Genomic DNA, 17,903 nt, shown 5'->3' on the forward strand with positions numbered 1-17,903 from the left:
TATTTTAATTTCACTATCTCTTTATAATCCACAGGAGATTTAGAAACTTGATATGTTCTTTCCAGGCCAAGAACACTATTGATTTCCGATAGACGTTTCTCTCTTTCTTTTTTAAGAGCTGAAGTATGAGAGATTATTTCGCCCCTCAAAACAGTCTTCAGTGCTTCCCATAAAGTTGAATCGGATACCTCACCATTATCATTTAGTTCTATGTAATTCTTCAATTTACAGGTTATATTCTTAACAAAAATGTCATCCTTAAGAAGGTTAGCTTTAAGTCGCCAAGCGAAAACCTGTTTTGGAAGTGAAAGATTTAGTGATATTGTTAAGGGGCTATGGTCCGATGTTATAATACTTGGAGTTGGTGACTTGAGAAATGAGACTTTTTTTTTTGGGGGGGGGGGGGGGGGGGGGGTTGTTTCTGTGTTATATTTTGGAAATTTAAAATAAAATGATCAAAAAAAGAACTGTACAATCTCTGTTTTGGTGTTTGCACATTTTAATAGACGACTGCACCAGCTCCCATTCTCCCAAAATATAAAGAAATCTGGGGTGAATCATGACTTTTGAGCAGTACAGTACTCGTGATGAATTCAGGAATAAAGAGCAATTTGAGAGAATAGAATTAGAGGACTGTTATGACTAAAACTGGGGGATTACTCCTCAAGAAATTGCACTTATGCAGTGCATACCCAAACCCGAAGGAAATAACTTGTGACCAGAGATGGGCAGTAACGCGTTACTTGTAACGCTTTACTGTAATCTGATTACTTTTTTCAGGTAACGAGTAAAGTAAGGGATTACTATTGCAAAAACGGTAATTAGATTACCGTTACTTTCCCGTAGGAACGCTGCGTTATTGCGTTACTAAAACCGTGATTTTTTTTGCCAGAATGTCTCATGACAGTGATGTAAGCAAGTGCTACGTTCATGACAACAGCTGTGCGCAGATCAACAATGGATAATATATGGAATGCAGGAGAGAGTATGAGCGTGCAGCGTTTAAAGCGTGGAAGTACTGACCTTATTTTGAGTTTAATTCCATAAAAAGTGACAAAAACATTAGCGTCCGTTGTGCGTGGGAAGAAAACTTCTCTTTATAGCGAAAAAAACCCCTAAACTTCCAAGCAAGCACCAAGTGCGCTGAGAAACTCGTGGATTCTTCAACTGACCGCCTTGGCACACCTGCACCAGGGCAAGCCTCCGCCTACGCTACTCCTGCTTTACAGGTGAAAATAGAGCAACAGGACTGCTAGTCTTTGATGTTATTTATTTTCTGCTGTGTTTTACTTGCATCTATTTGAAAGAGTGAGTGTAAACACAAAAAAAATATTTTATGTGCTGGAATGTGCAGAAAATAGGTTTAAATATTAAACAAATTTCTTCCAGTCAGAGAATGTTGCATATAATAAAATTTTTGCTTGATGCATAAAGTTAAAAGATTAAAACTAATAAAACAAGTTTTAAAAACGGACTTTTCCATTTGATTACATTTTGTATGATGGATTATGTAGAAAAAGTAGAATTGGGCTGAAAGATCTATCACTTTATCACCTCTTCAGGTTGTAAATTGTGTTTTTAAAAAGTAACTAAGTAACTAAGTAATTAATTACTTTTGAAAATAAGTAATCAGTAAAGTAACGGGATTACTTTTTGGGGGAAGTAATCGGTAATTAGTTACTGATTACTTTTTTCAAGTAACTTGACCAACACTGCTTATGACACAAAATTCAGTTTTAACACTGGACAGGGACAACTCGAGTATTCAAGAAAAAGGGATCATTATAACATCCACAAGTGAAAACAACGAATCATGCTCTTAAATTGGAGGACCACACTATTAACTAAAGACAGTAGCATAACCTCAATTTTACCAGACGCACACAAACTCCAGCAGCCCATGTTTACTGTATTCCTGCTTGATTCAGTCCAGTTCCTTTAAATGTTCATCACTAATGCATAATATCAAGTAGGACAGGTCCTAAAGCCCATGTGAATATATTTCGCTGTTTCTCTGACTAACAGTGAGAAAACACAATTGAAGTTTGGTTAGGTAAATATTCACATCAGAGACCCCTGACCAGCCTGGCTGAATTCTTTTGCTCGAAGTTGATTAATCATCACAAACTCAGAAGACCTGGTTATGCTTCTGTGCGTCAGGGGAAATACTGAAAGTCACATATACTGGGGGTTAAAGGGAGCCCAACAACTATATTTTTCATTCAAAGATAACCTGCTGCTAGCTTCATATTTACTCTTCTCATCTTTGCCAGAAAATGAAGAAGACAGAAATATCTTCCAAAAATAATGACCTATTTCTTTTATCAGCCTAAAGCAGTACTCTGACTAACTCTGTGTTCTACATTCATTAAAGTGTGTGACTTATCGGATTCCATATTTCCTTATATGCAATCAGTCCTCCTGGGATCTTGAGGATTCCACGCAGTATCTTTGCTTTTCCCGGGATTGCGCTCTTCTGGCATGCTTTGTAACCATGTTCTGATGGCTGCTTTCAGCAGGATAACACATTAAGCCATGATGAGAAATTCACATCATGGGTTTGCAAATGTGCAGTAACTGTGTGATGCTACCATGTCAATATGAACCAAAATCTCTGAGGAATGTTAAAGCTGTGCCACGGAGAATTAAAGCAGTTCTGAAGGCAAAAGGGGATCGAAGCCAGTACTAGCAGTCAGTAAATTACACAAAATATCAATTTAAAAAAAAACAGCAGGCCAACCAATAACTGAAATGAATAGAATAAAGTAAGAAATTTGCATTTTATTAAACAGCACTGACTACATAGCCACCTGCTGGTCAGAGCAATTTAAATTCTACAGGTTTCTGCCAGGCTTAGGTGCTGTCAATAAATCAAAATAAATTTGAATCTATAAACAAAGAAGAATCATTTCAAATGCTTCATATCGACTTAAAAACATAACTAACTAAATTAACTTTAGAGTGTTTACATCATATTAGGTATTTTGTGATAACAGATTGGATTCAACCAGCGGACACATGGGCACAATCTGACATCAAGAGTGTTGCCGTGAAAGCATATTGACCCCCGAAGAGGAAAAGCCGCAATATTTGATAAAGAAAAAAAAAGACAGAGGTAGCTAAAAGAAAACAGCCACACAAACACAGCCCAAGGCAAGCAGCAGAATATATTACCATACAATATAAGTGCGGTTACATTAACATATATTACCACATCCCATTGCAAATGTGGATTAGTAGACATGAAATATTAAAGTCTGAGCATTTTCACAAAAATTAAGCAACTTGTTTTTTGTGAAAAGGGGGAAATAGGTGCTCGTTTTTATTCAGTCAAGTGCAAAATGTATTAATTGGGGTTTCTTCCTTTTTGCCTGTGACCACAACAAAGCAAAAATAAACCTTTATTGCAGGAATCATCAAAGGAAAACTGCAAAATGCATGCTTAGTTTGAACAGTTTGCTCAAATCCCAAATGCAAATGAGCACGCGTCAGTTTGCTGAAATGTTTCCTCCCAATAATTCATTGTTATATCAGCGCTTCAATAAATATTGCTGTCCTGGTAAAGAAGATGGCACTTAGAATCTAACCCCCCCCCCTGTATGAATTCATTTTGCATTTTGTGAGCTGAATCGTCTGACGAAGATCTGCGTCACTACGGCTGCCAAAGCGACTGCTGGAACCTCTGCAGCCATTGTCAGCTTCTCCTCCTGGGCTACCTGTGAGAGCCCAGGGTTTTTTGTTTTTTGACATGTGCCAGGATAGGAATTCAACATTTACAACAGAAAGGACTGAATGTGATGAAAAGCGTCTTGGAGGTGCTGACACTATATAATGCATTTAACATGACTTCTTTATTTTATTGTAGCCGTTTCCTGATTGAATCGAATTGAAGGCAAAGGATCAATTCATTTATTATTGGGACGATAAAAGAAAAGAATCCACCTTTAGAAAAACGTAAGCACAGGACAGCAAACTGGTTACACACTTTTTGCTGACTGAAAGAAAAATTCAGTGTTAAAACACAGTTTTAGTTGATGTCAGTTTAAGTGAGAAAACAAATAATAGACTCTCCTCTGCGCATACACTTTTAGAACATGGTTTATTTTATTTTCACAGACTGCAGGCTCACTATACAGTACACGTCAGTCCTTTAAGAGGTGCCTCAGGACTGATGAACATGGCACTTTTTAAATTAAATCATGGTAGCAAACACGAGCAAAACCACTGAAAATTAAAAATACAATCAAAATCCCCCAGACCCCCATCCTAATGTCCCCAGCTGGATTTCCACTCGAGGACGTTCTCTCTGCTGTCCCGTGTCTCCCTCTCGTCACGGTTATTTCTTGTTTGTCTTTAACAATCACGACAAGGAGAAATGGGAGCTGGACAGCAAAACTGGGAGAAATTCAAAGTTTAGTTGTCACAGTGAAACAAACAACACTCTGCGCCTTTCTGCGTCGCGGTGCAAAAAAAAAGCGCACACGGTGTGAATCTGCGATGCAACCCATCCAAACACTTAGACTGGGACCGATGCGAAAGCGTTTTACGCACGCGTAATGAAGACATCTACAGGTGGACCACAAAGCGTCGTCTTGTTTATCACGAGGCTACAGTTAACGAGTATACGGGAGGACTTTAGAGGCTGATAAACCCTTACGGTCTATGATGGACAGCGTGTACTCCGCATTGTCTATAATCTGGAGAGGCGTAGCTCCCTGGGTTTCTGCCTGTGTCATGGAGCGCGTGGCGCAACCTTTCGTGGATGACGGAGTGGAGGCTTTCCAAAACAATCCTCTCAGCATCTTCCTGATCTCCGGCCTCATCAGGCAGTAAAGCACCGGGTTTAAGCAGCTGTTTGCGTGCGCCAAGCACACGGTGACCGGGAACACGTAGGTGTGTACCATGTAATACGACGTGTCCCAGTTTGCTGCGTTAAATTTGACCAACACGCCCCAGAAGGTGATGGCATGATTTGGCATCCAGCAGCAGAAGAAAGACAAAACTACTATAGCGACAGATTTGGTGACTCTGGATCTCCGTTTAGGGTTGCTGCTGTCCATGCTCCTCTGTCTGACGAAGCGCAGCAGCATCAGGTAGTTAACGGAGACAATGAGCATGGGGATAATGAAAGCGATCAAGATTTTCTGGATGTGATAGAGGGCGAGCCAGTCGTGTCCTTCGGGAAACTTGAGGAGACAGAGTTTTTCGCCAGCCACCACAGTCACAGTGGAGAAGACAGCTGTTGGAGCTGTGGCAACTGTCGCCGCCACCCACAGCACCGCGCACACCCACTTCACACACCGTGACCTTCTGTGCGCTTTTTTCTTTAGAGCCGAGGCGACGGCCAGGTAGCGGGTCACGCTCATGGCGGTGAGGAAAAACACGCTGGCGTACATGTTCATCACGGTGACCGAAAGGACGATCTTGCACATGGCGTCTCCGAACGGCCAGCTGAAGTCCAGCGCGGTGTCCACAGCCCAGAAGGGCAGAGTGAGAACAAACTGGAAGTCCGTCACTGCCAAGTTGATAATGAAAACATTAATAGTGGACCTCTTTCGACCTTGTCGTAACCTCATTAGAAAAAAGACGAGGAGGTTGCCCACTAAACCCACTGCGCAAACTACAGAGTACACAACCGATATGAGTATCCTCAGAATGGGGGTGCCATCCGCGCTCACGTCGATGTCTTCGAGCACTGAACTTCGGTTGAGCGCTCCGCTGTGGTTAAACATTTCCTCCATCATTAAATTTATAAAGCTTGACTCACAACATTTTCTTCTACGAGGCACGCCATGAAAAAAGCCTTAGCCTTTCATCTTAGATTAGATGCAAATTCGTAGTCATAACACCTTTCTGAATAACAGCTGGCCAGAAACCTGCTTTTATACAGGTGTGTCGCTCCTCTGCTGAGCCACGATTGGTCGAGTGAGACGTGACAGAAAGGATTACGGTCCCGGCAGCTTTTAAGGAAGAACAGGTTAAATTTCTTGTTATAGTTTATCCGCCATGAAGGATTGTATTTGTCACAGGAATCGTGCGTAAATGCACAAAATAGGAAAAGAAAATAAATGATGAAAGTTACTTTTAATCCAGACAATTCAAACGAATACATCAATCAAGATGTAGACCTCTTCCTGCCTCTCTCACCCGGTACACCTGTTGATTTCTGTTCACGCACTTTGCAAACACAATAAACCAAGATGAGCGTGCCTTTAGGAATGTCAACGTACTTCTTAAATGCTTTCATTATAAGTAATATTAAATGAATACTATAGGTCAAAAATGATGGCCAGCATGTAGAACTTTCGTAAGCTCAAGCAATAGTGGGACATTTTTCTTCCACTAGAGGGCGCGCTTACTTTGGAGAGGGATAATAACGGTCGAACATAGAGTTTGGTTACGCCGTGTTCCACCTCCAAATAGGCATAATTCTTAATTGTTCCAGCTTAGCTTAAGGTGGTAAAACATTTGGGGATATAACTGATATAGATCTGGGTTTTCCAGATGTGTTTTAAAATCAGGAATCTCCCGAACTCGATGATGTCAGTCGCTGTTTTGTTTTTTAAGACTTTACTCGGGCTTTTCTCACAGTTCCCACTGGGAAACACTTGTTTTTTTTATGCTTTGAACCTCCGGTCAAAACGTACAGAGCGCGACCCCCGATGCGTAGTCATTTGTCTTACTCCAAGTGAACGCAACAGTCTGGTCCTCATCTGACCCACTGAGAACCCGAATCATCATCATCATCATCAACTTTATTTATAAAGCACTTTAAAACAACCACAGCTGACACAAAGTGCTGTACATTGGAACTGTAAAATAAAATTACATGAGATATAAATAAAAAACAAATAAAAGAAGAGTGAAATCATTAATCAAATAACTACTGCATTAAAAAAGAAACTAAGTCTCACTGAGGTTAAAAGCCAAGGAATAAAAGTGGGTTTTAAGACGTGATTTAAAAGTGGACAGTGAAGGGGCCTCTCTAACATGCATGGGCAAATTATTCCATAATTTTGGAGCCACAATAGAGAAGGCCCTGTCCCCTGTGAGCTTCCTCCTGGATCTCGGTACCTCCAGGAGCAGCTGGTCAGCTGACCTGAGAGACCGACAGGGTATGTGGGGATGAAGAAGCTCAGAGAGGTAATCACCCCAAGGAACTTCCAATTGGACTGCATCTCTGTATCCGATCTCTTGGAGTAGCATTCCCCTTTAAGCCCTCCAGCTCTCTCTTGAGCCCATTGTCTTAAGTCCACCCATCTGTGGGGGTGGCTCTGCGAATGTTTTCACAGCAAAGTTTTAAGCTGTCACTGGCTGTCGGGAGGAGGCTGATGGAGGACAGGGGGACCAGCAACTTGTAAGCAAACATTTACACCGACATAAAACAAAACACACACAAAAAGATGCAGCAAAAGCCCCCCCGCGGAGGCAGACAATGCTCAGGCCTGAAGTGAAGAAGTTTGTTGTTGCTGTCACAGCGTAAGTGCACGGGCGCAACAAAGCGAGAAACGCACCCAGCACAGATGGATTTGAACTATTTGAATTGACAGTCGACGCGGTGTCAGAAAGGCGTTAAATGTTTCGAAAATATAAGTTACCGTCCTGACAAAATGACCCGTTTGCACTGCGGGCTTCACGCTTTCGGACAAAGAGCGTCTTCCATTCACTTCTTCTTCGCGGTCCTGGTGGTCCTGGAAAACTGCAAAACTTTGGGATTGGGATTATCACATGAACCAGGTTAGTGAGCCTGAAAACTAAAGTATTTTAAACATTTTCAGATTCAAACACATGGAATGCCACAACGCTCTCGTACACTGCCTGCTTTTGTTGTGCGCATTTGCTCTGTGAGTGAATCCAGCCACACTCCTCCCTGATGAGAAGCCAGCTGGAACTTTTGCTTACAACGTTTGGGGACAGCCATAGCAATTATGCTCAAACTTTTATAACCAAGTGCGGTAGAGAGAGCTGTTTCTGAATGAATCATCAGAGGCTGAAGCCCGGTCCGCCCTTGTTGTAGTGCCCTTCATCAAAACGCAGAATCCCAGTGCAGTGCTGCTGCTGTGTGACTGACACTGACCTCTGACTTCAGTAGTCAAGGGCAGGAAACAGAGTTTCACTTAGGGGAATAGACAGGATGCATTATTGTTATTCTCTTAATACACCCAGTTTCAACAGAAAGTGTATTGGCTGTTCCAGTGCATATCATCACATCAGAGGATTAAACCCCTCATGTCTGGTAGGAAGCACCCCCTGCCTTCACCTCATGCACTTTCATCCACTCAGACTTCCCGGGTTCTCCAGAGATTAGGCAAACAAACAGATCAAGAAGTGTGGGTGCACTCTGTCTCATCCTGTACAAATCAACTGTGTGCTAGCTACTGTTTGGCATTCTAGGCAAGGATGACTCACTGAGGGAGGGACCCGTCAGATAGTGATGTTTCAGGTGTTAAATGTTTGCACAGGAATATCGATGTCTGCCTGAAACTGTTTCCCAAAGTAGAAAAGCACTTTGATAAGCAAAGGGCTTCCGCTTGACAAAATGTTTAAAGACATTTTTTATTCTTACCTACTTGTAAGACTAAAGAATAAAAAGTAAATTAACTGAACCTGATCAGTGTTGTTCATTTGTCTTAGCAAATCTGAGAAGACTCTTAAGGATCCCTAGATTTATCACAATCACTCCAATGAAAAAAACCTTATTTCTGATGAATGTGATGGTTTCTGATCACCACGAATCCACAGTCCAATTCCTCAGGAGAGTAATTTGCTAGTTTGCTCATTCTAGATGAGAAAGACCTTTGTGAAGAGCTGCAGAAAATATTTGTTTCAATTGCTTAAAGAATATCTTCTTAAGGTCACAAGAAAATCTAAAAATCGTTTTGCTTCCCTAACAAAGGTAGGAATGGATATGCAGTCACTGCTTTCATGAAGAATGCCTTCCATGCCTTTGTTGTGCATTGTTAAGGCTAAAAGAAGATATTTATATTTTCTTTTGACCTTAAGTAGAAGATAAGATATTTTTTAAGAAAGTTTTTTTTTCTCCAGCAATCTCTTGCCATCAGTAATACACATAAATGAAAACCAGTCAAGCCCATTGCTTTAGGCAGCCATGTCTTTACACTAATTCAAATCAATCCAAGACTATTTGGCATTTGTTGATGGTCAGAAGTTCATAAATAAAAGCAAAAGTGCGAATCAAAGAAGTGCATGGCTGGAATACTCAGGCATGTGGTAAAGTGAGAAGTCGATAAAATAATGGTATGGTATTAAAGTGCCAATAAAAAGGTGAAAACTCCTCATTCAGTCAGACATTTCAAATATTTGTCCAAATCATCTATAAGTGCTGTATGCTTGAAAATATTTGTGCAGATAATCCTGTGCAGTGCAGACAGGGTAAGAGCTCGAGTCAGCAAGGCTGTGTATAATCACTCCTTCATTTCCCTTGAATGAGATAAAGCCAATGATGATAGTGTGAGGGTTTGCACCCTTGTACTTTGAGTGCACAGAATAAGTGAAAGAATGTGAAACAGATAGTAGCTGTGATTTTATTTTATTTTTGACAGTGGTAATAATTATTATTTAATGTGTACAGTGTCCATCACATGGATAAAAACATCAATATTTCACAGTGTTGTTATCATTAAAATTCTTATCACTGGAAAAAAAGTTGTAATTGATTTACGACTTAGCTTTAGTGCAAATATACCATTAAAATCATTTAAATATTCAACTTTTTAAACTCTTCTCATGCATTTTAACACACGTCGCGTGAGAAAGAAGGTTTCAGGGGACTCTGTGCACTCTGTGAATAACTAAGTAGTGCTGCTTCTATAGGATTTAAGAGGGCAAGTAGCAGCCAAGCTATGCTAATCAAATGAAGTTGATTAATTGATCATCAGCAAACATGAATACCTCTATAAAAGCAAAATTTTTAGCAGTTTGCTAAATTCTCTCCAGGAGTGGACATCCTGACAAAGTCACACAAAAATCAGACCTTGCAGGCGCCACATCTCAGATTGTACAGGCCTCCATTAGTGTGTTAAATGTTCATGTTTATGACAGTTCAGTGAGAAACAGACAAAACGAGTATGAGGTCTTTGAAAGGGTTGCAAGGAGACGGGAGACAGCACATCTTAGGTCTGCAAAGGTGCATCATCACATGGCACAAGACTTCTGGAACGATGTTGTTTGGACAAACGAGATAAAGTGGAGATTTGGACCTAACGCACAGCGGCACACTTGGCGAAAACTAAGCTCAGCATGAATACTTCATACCAACTGTGAAGCACGGTAGTGAAGGGGTGATGTTTTGGGCCTGTTGTGTAACCACAAGTCGTGGCCATCTTGCATTGATAGAGTTAACCATGAGCTCCTCTGAGTATTTTAGAGTGAGAGCAACAGCTAAAGCATGTCACAAATTACGTCGTGAAGCAGGATAACTATCCAAAGCACAGAAGCAAATCTAAAACAGAATAGCTGAAAAAGAAAAGAAAATTAAAGTGGTGAAGTCCAGACCTCAACACAATAAATGCCTGCAAACCTTAATAAACTGAAGCAATGTTTTAAAGAAGCTACTGAATCATGTGGTGTACTTAGTTTTTCACTGGACTGCATGGAGTCCTGTGAAAAACCCCTTTTTCATGTGACTGTATGTGGTGATAAGCATAGCAGCTGTGGGGGGTGTACTGTCAGTGGATACTAAACGTACAGTGATTACTGAGTATTGCAAACTAAAAGAAATAAACACTGTTTAGCAAGATTTAGCTAGGTACAATGAAATTGTATGGATAGAAATAAGATGGAAAAACTGCTCATCCTGCTTCTTGAGGCGCAGTCCTTATATTTTTTGTCACACTGTTCTCCGTGCATTGGACAAAGCTATTCCAGGTCAGAGCAAATGATGGTTTGTGAAACTCAGTCTTCCAGCAACAATGCAAACTATTAAACATGAGAGTGAAGCGTCAAAGAATATATTTTTAAGAAGTGCTGCATATATGTCAGTTATATTCAAAGATAAAGTGACAGATTAGCACATATGTGTGTGTTTAGAGTTTCCCCGGTTTTGTTTACAGCTTTGCAGCCACATGATTATTTAATTTCAATCCAGTTTCCTGCGATTTAATAACGAGTCTTCTTCCCATCACCGCTTTTACAGAAAGATTTCAGGATGACTTCCCTTTGTACGAGGTGGTTCACCCTACGAGACTGGATGCCAAGGGTCACTTCCTGTCCAATTTCCTGTCTCACCATGCTCGCCGTTTACAGCGCAGGGAAGCCTCAGTGGAACCAGCAGGACTAGATCGCATCTTCTACCAGTTTTGGCACGGCGGCCACAACTTGCACTTCAACCTCACTCTGAATCCTCACCTGCTGGCTCCAGGCTTCATGACTGAGAGGAGGTTTGGTGGCCTGAAGGGGGCACGGATCAAACCTGCTGGATCCTCCCACTGTCATTTCTTGGGCGAAGTGTGGGATGATGCCATTGTGAAAGGGAGCGCAGCTATAAGTACTTGTGATGGCCTGGTGAGTGGATAAGCGAACTATTTAAAATTGTTTGAAAAGCATAAGCAGGCGAGGTGACCAGGCAGCTGTCATCAGAGCTGGGTGCAACAAGAAGTTATTTTCAAAACTGTGAAATTTCATCTTCACTTAAGGGTCATTTAAACAGCAACATGCCCTGGTGTGATTTTCTTTTTTCTTTTTTTTCCAGAAAAGTTCAGTCCATATATATTTTGACAGTGACACAAGTTTTGTTTTGTTTTTAACCTGTTTATGAAGCACATTCCTATTATAGTTATATAATGGAAATGGACATAATGTGTAGACTCTCAGTTTTAATTTGAGGGCATTCGTATTCAAATTGGATGCAGGGTTTAAAGGTTTTAGCTCCTTAAGATGTGCCACTCTCTTTTAAAGGTGACCAAAAGTAATTGGACAATTGTCTCAAATGTTATTTTATGGGCAGGTGTGGGCAATTCCTTAGCTATGTTATTATCAGTTAAGTAGATAAAAGGCCTGGCACTGATTTGAGGTGTGGTGCTTAAATTTGGGAGATTTTGCTTTGAATGGACAACATGTGGTCAAAGAAGCTCTCCGTGCAGGTGAAACAAGCCATCCAAAATCTACAGTTTGGTACATACTGAGAAAGAAAGCACTGGTGAACTCAGCAATGCAAAAAGACCTGGACGTGCACGGCAGAAAACAGCGGTGGATGATTGCAGAATCATTTCCATGGTGAAGAGAAACCCCTTCACAACAGCCAGCCAAGTGAGGGAGTCTCTCCAGGAAGTAGGCATTATTAAAGTCTACCATAAAGAGAAGACTACATGAAAGTAAATACAGAGGGTTCAATGCTAGGTGCAAACCACTCATAAGCCTCAAGAATAGAAAGGCTAGATTGGACTTTGATTGATAGATAGATAAATAAATAAATAAATAACACCTACAAAAGCCAGCACAGTTCTGGAAAAAATATTGTTTGGGCAGATGAAGCCAAGATCAACCTGTACCATAATGATGGCATCTGTTAAACATAGTAGAGGCAGTGTGATGGCTTAGGCGTGCATGGCTGCCTGTGGCACGCGGACACTTGTGTTTATTGATGATGTGACACAGGACAGAAGCAGTCGAATGAATTCTGAGGTGTCCACTCAAATCCAGCTAAATGCAGTTAAATTGTTTGGGCGGCGTTTCATAATACAGATGGACAGTGACCGAAAACATACAGCCAAAGCAAACCAGCTGTTTATTAAAGCAAGTGGAATATTCTTGAATGGCCAAGCCAGCCACCTGATCTTAAGCCAACTAAATTTGCATTTCACTTGTTGAAGACTAAACTTTGCACAGAAAGCCCCACAAATAAACAGCAGCTGAAAGCCGCTGCAGTGAAAGCCTGGCAGAGCATTAAAAAGGAGGACCTTCAGACTTGAAAGCTAATTGTGCTTAGAAGCCTAGAAGACACTTTGAAACCACAGCTCCACATTTATACACAACGAGTGGATATAAAGAGACTCAGCCATATATAAAATATATAGATGTATATATTGGTTGTAACATTTTTTAGAGATTTGCATTGCACACATAATAAGGATGCAGCATTTCCCTGATTTGCAGACGTTCTCGTGGAAGCGTATTCCATCAGACGGAAAATTGTGCCTGATGCACTTCCTTTTATAGCAGGGTTTAAACTTGAGTATTGCGAGTAATGGAGCCCGCCTTTATATTTTGTACTAAATGTATATTGAACTTCCATTTTTGTCCCAGAAGTGTCACTCTCATGAGTGCATTTTTTAAAATCACGGAGCAATCCTGCAGTCCTGCTCTATCTGAGTTTGTTCAAAATTAGGCCAGTGATTTATGCTCTCCACTGTGTCTGTCTGTAACAGATGTGCGCTCATAAAAGAGAGATTATTTAGACCACAAGTGGATACGGTGGGCATGATTTGCATTCAGACCACTTAGATCCTTGACACTGCATTATCACAATGCTGCAGTCGTATTTCTCCAAATTAGATCTGGACCAGGGCTTTCAAAAGATACTTACTCACCACCTCTCTTTTCTCTGTCTGAAATTTCCAAATGGAGATATTATTCACATCGATCACAATAATAAATAATCACAACATAGATCACTATTTCACGTTTATTATAATATGCTCCAAGCTGTTCTTCATTTTGATTTGTAGTTTTAGAAAGAGAGCACTTTTTTCAGAGATTAGCTAGAAGCTGTTTAGCCCTGTGCCTAAGTGAGTGTGTAAACTGCAGTGCAACTTTTGAAACAAAAGTCAGATCTCAAAAGCGAAGCGTTACTCTCTTGTAATGCTGACAGACTTTTCTCAGTTTCTCAGACGAGCCTGTCTGACACCAGTTATCATGTTCAAAGTCATATAAAACAGCGGTCCCCAACCCCCGGGCCTCGGACCGGTACCGGTCCGTGAGTCGTTTGGTACCGGGCCGCGAAAGTTGAGGCTCAGGTGTGAAATGTATGGTTTTCAAGGTTTTTATCGGTTTTCAGCGTTATTTTCTCTCGGTTTTCCTGGGTCTTTTCACGTGTGTTATGAATAAATCTTCTTTTTTCGGTACCGGTACTAGATTTATTTTGTTGTATTTATCCGTGACACCTTAAAGGCCGGTCCGTGAAAATATTGTCGGGCATAAACCGGTCCGTGGCGCAAAAAAGGTTGGAGACCGCTGACTTAAAGGGCCTTTTTTTATGGTTCCGATGCCTAACAGGCTGTCCTGACCATGTCTGCATGCCTAAAGGCATTAACAAGTAGTCGAATAGGTGCACCTAATGAAGTAGTCAATGAGTATCTACCTATTTAGCAGAATTCCCACGCATATGTAAACTCACTCTGGTTTAAATATTAAAGTGTAATTGATAGAGATCCCAGGAGAAGCGGAAGCGAATGGATGGATGGATGATAGAGATGCCTTCTATGGTCACATGGATGAAGTTCATTATGTTCTCTTGCTGAACATGACACAACAAGAATTTGTGTGATAGTAAAAGCCACAAATGCTGTCTTATTGTTCAGATGATTGTGTGTGTGTGTGTGTGTGTGTGTGTGTGTGTCTCCTGTGTAGCTGAAGTTGTTCAGCTCAGGGCTGAATTACAATAAAATGAGAAAAATTTTCCTCCCAGAAGACAGGTTCCTCTTAAAAAGCAATCATGTTTTCTTGCTTCTAATCTTCCTCCACATCTTTATTTACTGGCGGGACTGCATATTTTACAATGCAGTGCTTTGCAGCACTAGTATCAGTCAAAAACTCTTAGGTATGTGGTATAGTAACATTTAATTAATGTAGAAAAAAAACTAAATAAATTATTTTATTTAATAATTAGTGGTAGACTCTTTACTGACATTTGTTTTTTTAAGTCAGAAACACATCAGCAGACATATGGTATCCACATTGCTGGTGTTTTGCCAGCGCTCTGCCGGCTCCTTGCACGATTTGGGTTATTTGCCTGTCTGATTTACATCAAGTAAAACACACGATCAGCTGGATTACGATCATCCTTCCGCTGGTTCTTGAAAGACTTCTTGATTGCATTTTAGTCCAGAAATTGTACAGCTGACTTGAAATGCCCTTAAATGTCCCAGTGGTATATATTCAAACACTTTTATTTCCCGATGGTTCCCTGTAGATAAAGAAACTAATTAAATAATAAAAATGAAAGTTTTATTTCTTGGGTAACTCACATACATAACTGTGTCTTTTTCAACACTTCAGCATGTTGATCTAAACATAAAACAAAGTAAAAAAGTGTTTGCAGACAACCACAGACCATATATAAAAGACTGACACAGCCAAAGTGACGTCACACATTAGTTTGTGAAATCCTGTTTGAAACCAGATGTCACATCTGGTGATTCTGAGTGAAAAAATTGGAGCGACACTCCACACTCGCACGATAGCGACTTGACATTTATAAGGTTGGCCTGCCCTAAAGTATGCCCTGTTTTGCATCCATGTAATGAGTGAAACTTTAGGCCGACAGCCGAAGCCATAATTTAATTAGGAAAGTGTTTACTGGGGTTTTCTCAGACTTTTATACAACTGGACTTCTTTTTCACAACATGAGGAGCTGCTCACTGCTGGCACTCACAAGAAAGAATGCAGGTTCAAAGTACTGATCTTTAGCACACAGTCTATGCAGGTAACTAATTATTGTGGTGCAAAGCAGCAAGTAAACTTCTGCCAGCACCTCAGCTTGGTTCACTTGCCAGAGCTCAGCCTGTCTGCTTTTGGTAAAACACAGACAGTGATGAGATTAAGAGTATTTTGAATATTGAAGGCACTTATTAGTTTGCTTTATAAGAACCAAGTATATTGATGAAAGTAAAACATGTTTCCAATGTGATCCTTTTTTCGTTTTTCAAAGCTGACTGATATTACATATGAAGAAACTTTGATAGAAAATTAATTTACACATCTTTAACGTTGATAGAGTCGATTTTACGTGCGTCATCTTCTTTGACTGTCTGCAGATTATTCTTCACTTTCAAAGCTGAAGTGCTGCACAAAAGAGCATCTTGCAAAGGAGTCCCATAAGTCCTCATGTTTTAGATCACAGCCAGAAACCTGTAGTTTCAGGACGGTTTCTTCCTGTGGTTGTGACTCTTATCATGTTGACAGACTGCAACACTTCCCAAATGACTCAAAACTTCAGATCAACAAGCCTCCCTTTCTTACTGAAATATATTACATATTTATATGTTAACTATGTGTGTAAGTTTCCTCCCAAATACGAAATCACAAAAGATTATTCCAACCACAATATATTTCCCGGCATGACTATTGTTCTTGGGCAGGGCGAAGCCAGAGGAAACTCTGGTGGAGGCCCGTAGCGGTCCTGACGTGCAAATCGGTCGTCCGACCTGGGTATTGTTCTTGCCTCCGTGCATTTCCTTCAAACTGGAGAAAGAGCCTCCCACACTTAACATAGTACACAAGACAAATAACACCAACTGAGTCAGAGAGAAAGAAAAGGAGCTGGGCCGAAGTTGTAGATCAGCTTCCATACGCACCTCCACTGTGGTCAGGCTAAAACAGCTTAAATGGTATGCAGGTATTTGAAAAGGAAACTCTGTTACAATAGAAACATACTTTAATGACTGGATTTCATTTCACCCCTGATGCATTGGTCCAGTGAGCACTGAAATTGTTATCCAGTGAGCTGTGATTGCATTTACTAAGACAAGAGACAGATTAAAACAAGAACATGTTAGATTAACTGATGTGTTTAATGGCTTATTTTACATTTCAAATGTTACATTTGAAGGTTCTGTGTTATTTACTCAACCTGTTACCTCAGTCAGTACACTTGACTCTAAATTGGAATGATGCAGCATTTTGGGAAATGTCAGCACCAACCAACAGCCAACCTTTAAAGCCAGCATATCTTTGATATTGTATTTTTTTGGAGATGAGATGAAAACTATTTTTGCTGCTCAGCTTTTAGTGTGTGGGCTTCGGATATAACGGCCAGCCCTCCTGCCTGAGCTTCACTTGGACACTGTGTAAGATGAAAAAGGGATTAACTGGAGCAGAGGGTGGATAAGAATGAAATATAAGACAGCGATGCTCAACGGGGGGCCTAAGGGAATTTGGTTTTGGCCTAGTGCCTGCCTGCCTGATTTACTATGCAGTTGCTTAAAAGACATTTGATCTTTTCCCCGGCTCAGTCGTACGACAGAAAAATTATGACTTGGGGCTGTTTTTGCTGTTTCAGTGGGAGCTTACTCGAAGTGTTTTCATGTGCTTGTGCATTTTTATTCACTAGTCTTCAATACTGTATGTAATGTTTATATATATTAATAATAATATTTGTATTTAATAATATTAAATATTAAAAAAAAATTAAAAACAGTTTTAGAAAGTACCACTTAGCGCGTTTATTCAGGTTGTATTTTCTTAACTGCTTGTTCAGTTCAGGGTTGTGCCAGGCTGGAGCCTCTCAGCTGTGGGTCAGAGGTGGAGTACACTCTGGAGCCAGTTTGCCTTTAAAAATGCAAATGCATCATTTTACTACCATAAAAATTAGGGACTTGGATTGAACACTTGCAGCACATAAAGTAACAGACTGCATAGTTAAAGAGTGCTGCTTGGCTGACCTGCAGCCCAGATTTTGCTCCCACTGCAAACATTTGATACATTATGAAATGGGGGAAAAATAGACAAAGAAGGTTTGGAGTAGCTGGAACAAGAAAAAGAACAATTCAATTTCTAGAGAACTAGAGCAGCTGATCTCAGTTTCCAAACACCTGGCATGGTAAAAAGAAATCCTGTTGTTGCAACGTTTTGGTGTTTTTTAAAAGATGTTGCTGGCTACATGTAGATTTTAAATACTTTGCAAACACAGTGTCTCCACTTTTTTGCAATTCTCCAATCAAAATACT

The 17,903-nt window shown here is 40.5% G+C and overlaps 2 protein-coding genes across 3 annotated transcripts in view; one reads left to right on the plus strand and one right to left on the minus strand.

Annotated features, from left to right (window-relative positions):
• Positions 1 to 4,179: 4,179 nt before the first annotated feature.
• On the minus strand, positions 4,180 to 5,744 carry LOC146678991 (relaxin-3 receptor 1-like). Its single transcript, XM_085411833.1, has one exon. It carries the CDS (start codon positions 5,742 to 5,744, stop codon positions 4,614 to 4,616), a length of 1,131 nt encoding a protein of 376 aa, XP_085267959.1. The 3' UTR covers positions 4,180 to 4,613.
• Positions 5,745 to 7,258: 1,514 nt separating this feature from the next.
• The window catches only part of adamts7 (a disintegrin-like and metallopeptidase (reprolysin type) with thrombospondin type 1 motif, 7), a 97,955-nt gene continuing 87,310 nt past the window's right edge, over positions 7,259 to 17,903 (plus strand). The window contains exons 1-2 of one of the 2 annotated variants that reach the window (XM_085405896.1): positions 7,259 to 7,357; positions 11,156 to 11,523. In XM_085405896.1, the coding sequence (XP_085262022.1) occupies positions 11,386 to 11,523 (138 nt within the window). In that variant the 5' untranslated portion in view covers positions 7,259 to 7,357; positions 11,156 to 11,385. Of the gene's footprint in view, positions 7,738 to 11,155; positions 11,524 to 17,903 lie in introns of both variants that reach the window. The other variant, XM_085405888.1, reaches the window with a different exon arrangement.

Source organism: Rhamphochromis longiceps, linkage group LG1, assembly GCF_057381845.1.
Source record: "Rhamphochromis longiceps isolate RC_006_pf linkage group LG1, R_longiceps_female_GT1.1, whole genome shotgun sequence".
Classification (NCBI taxonomy): Eukaryota; Metazoa; Chordata; class Actinopteri; order Cichliformes; family Cichlidae; genus Rhamphochromis; species Rhamphochromis longiceps.

Coding starts and splice junctions, on each gene's coding strand:
- LOC146678991 (XM_085411833.1), bottom strand. CDS start 5,744: ATGATGGAGGAAATGTTTAACCACAGCGGAGCGCTCAACCGAAGTTCA.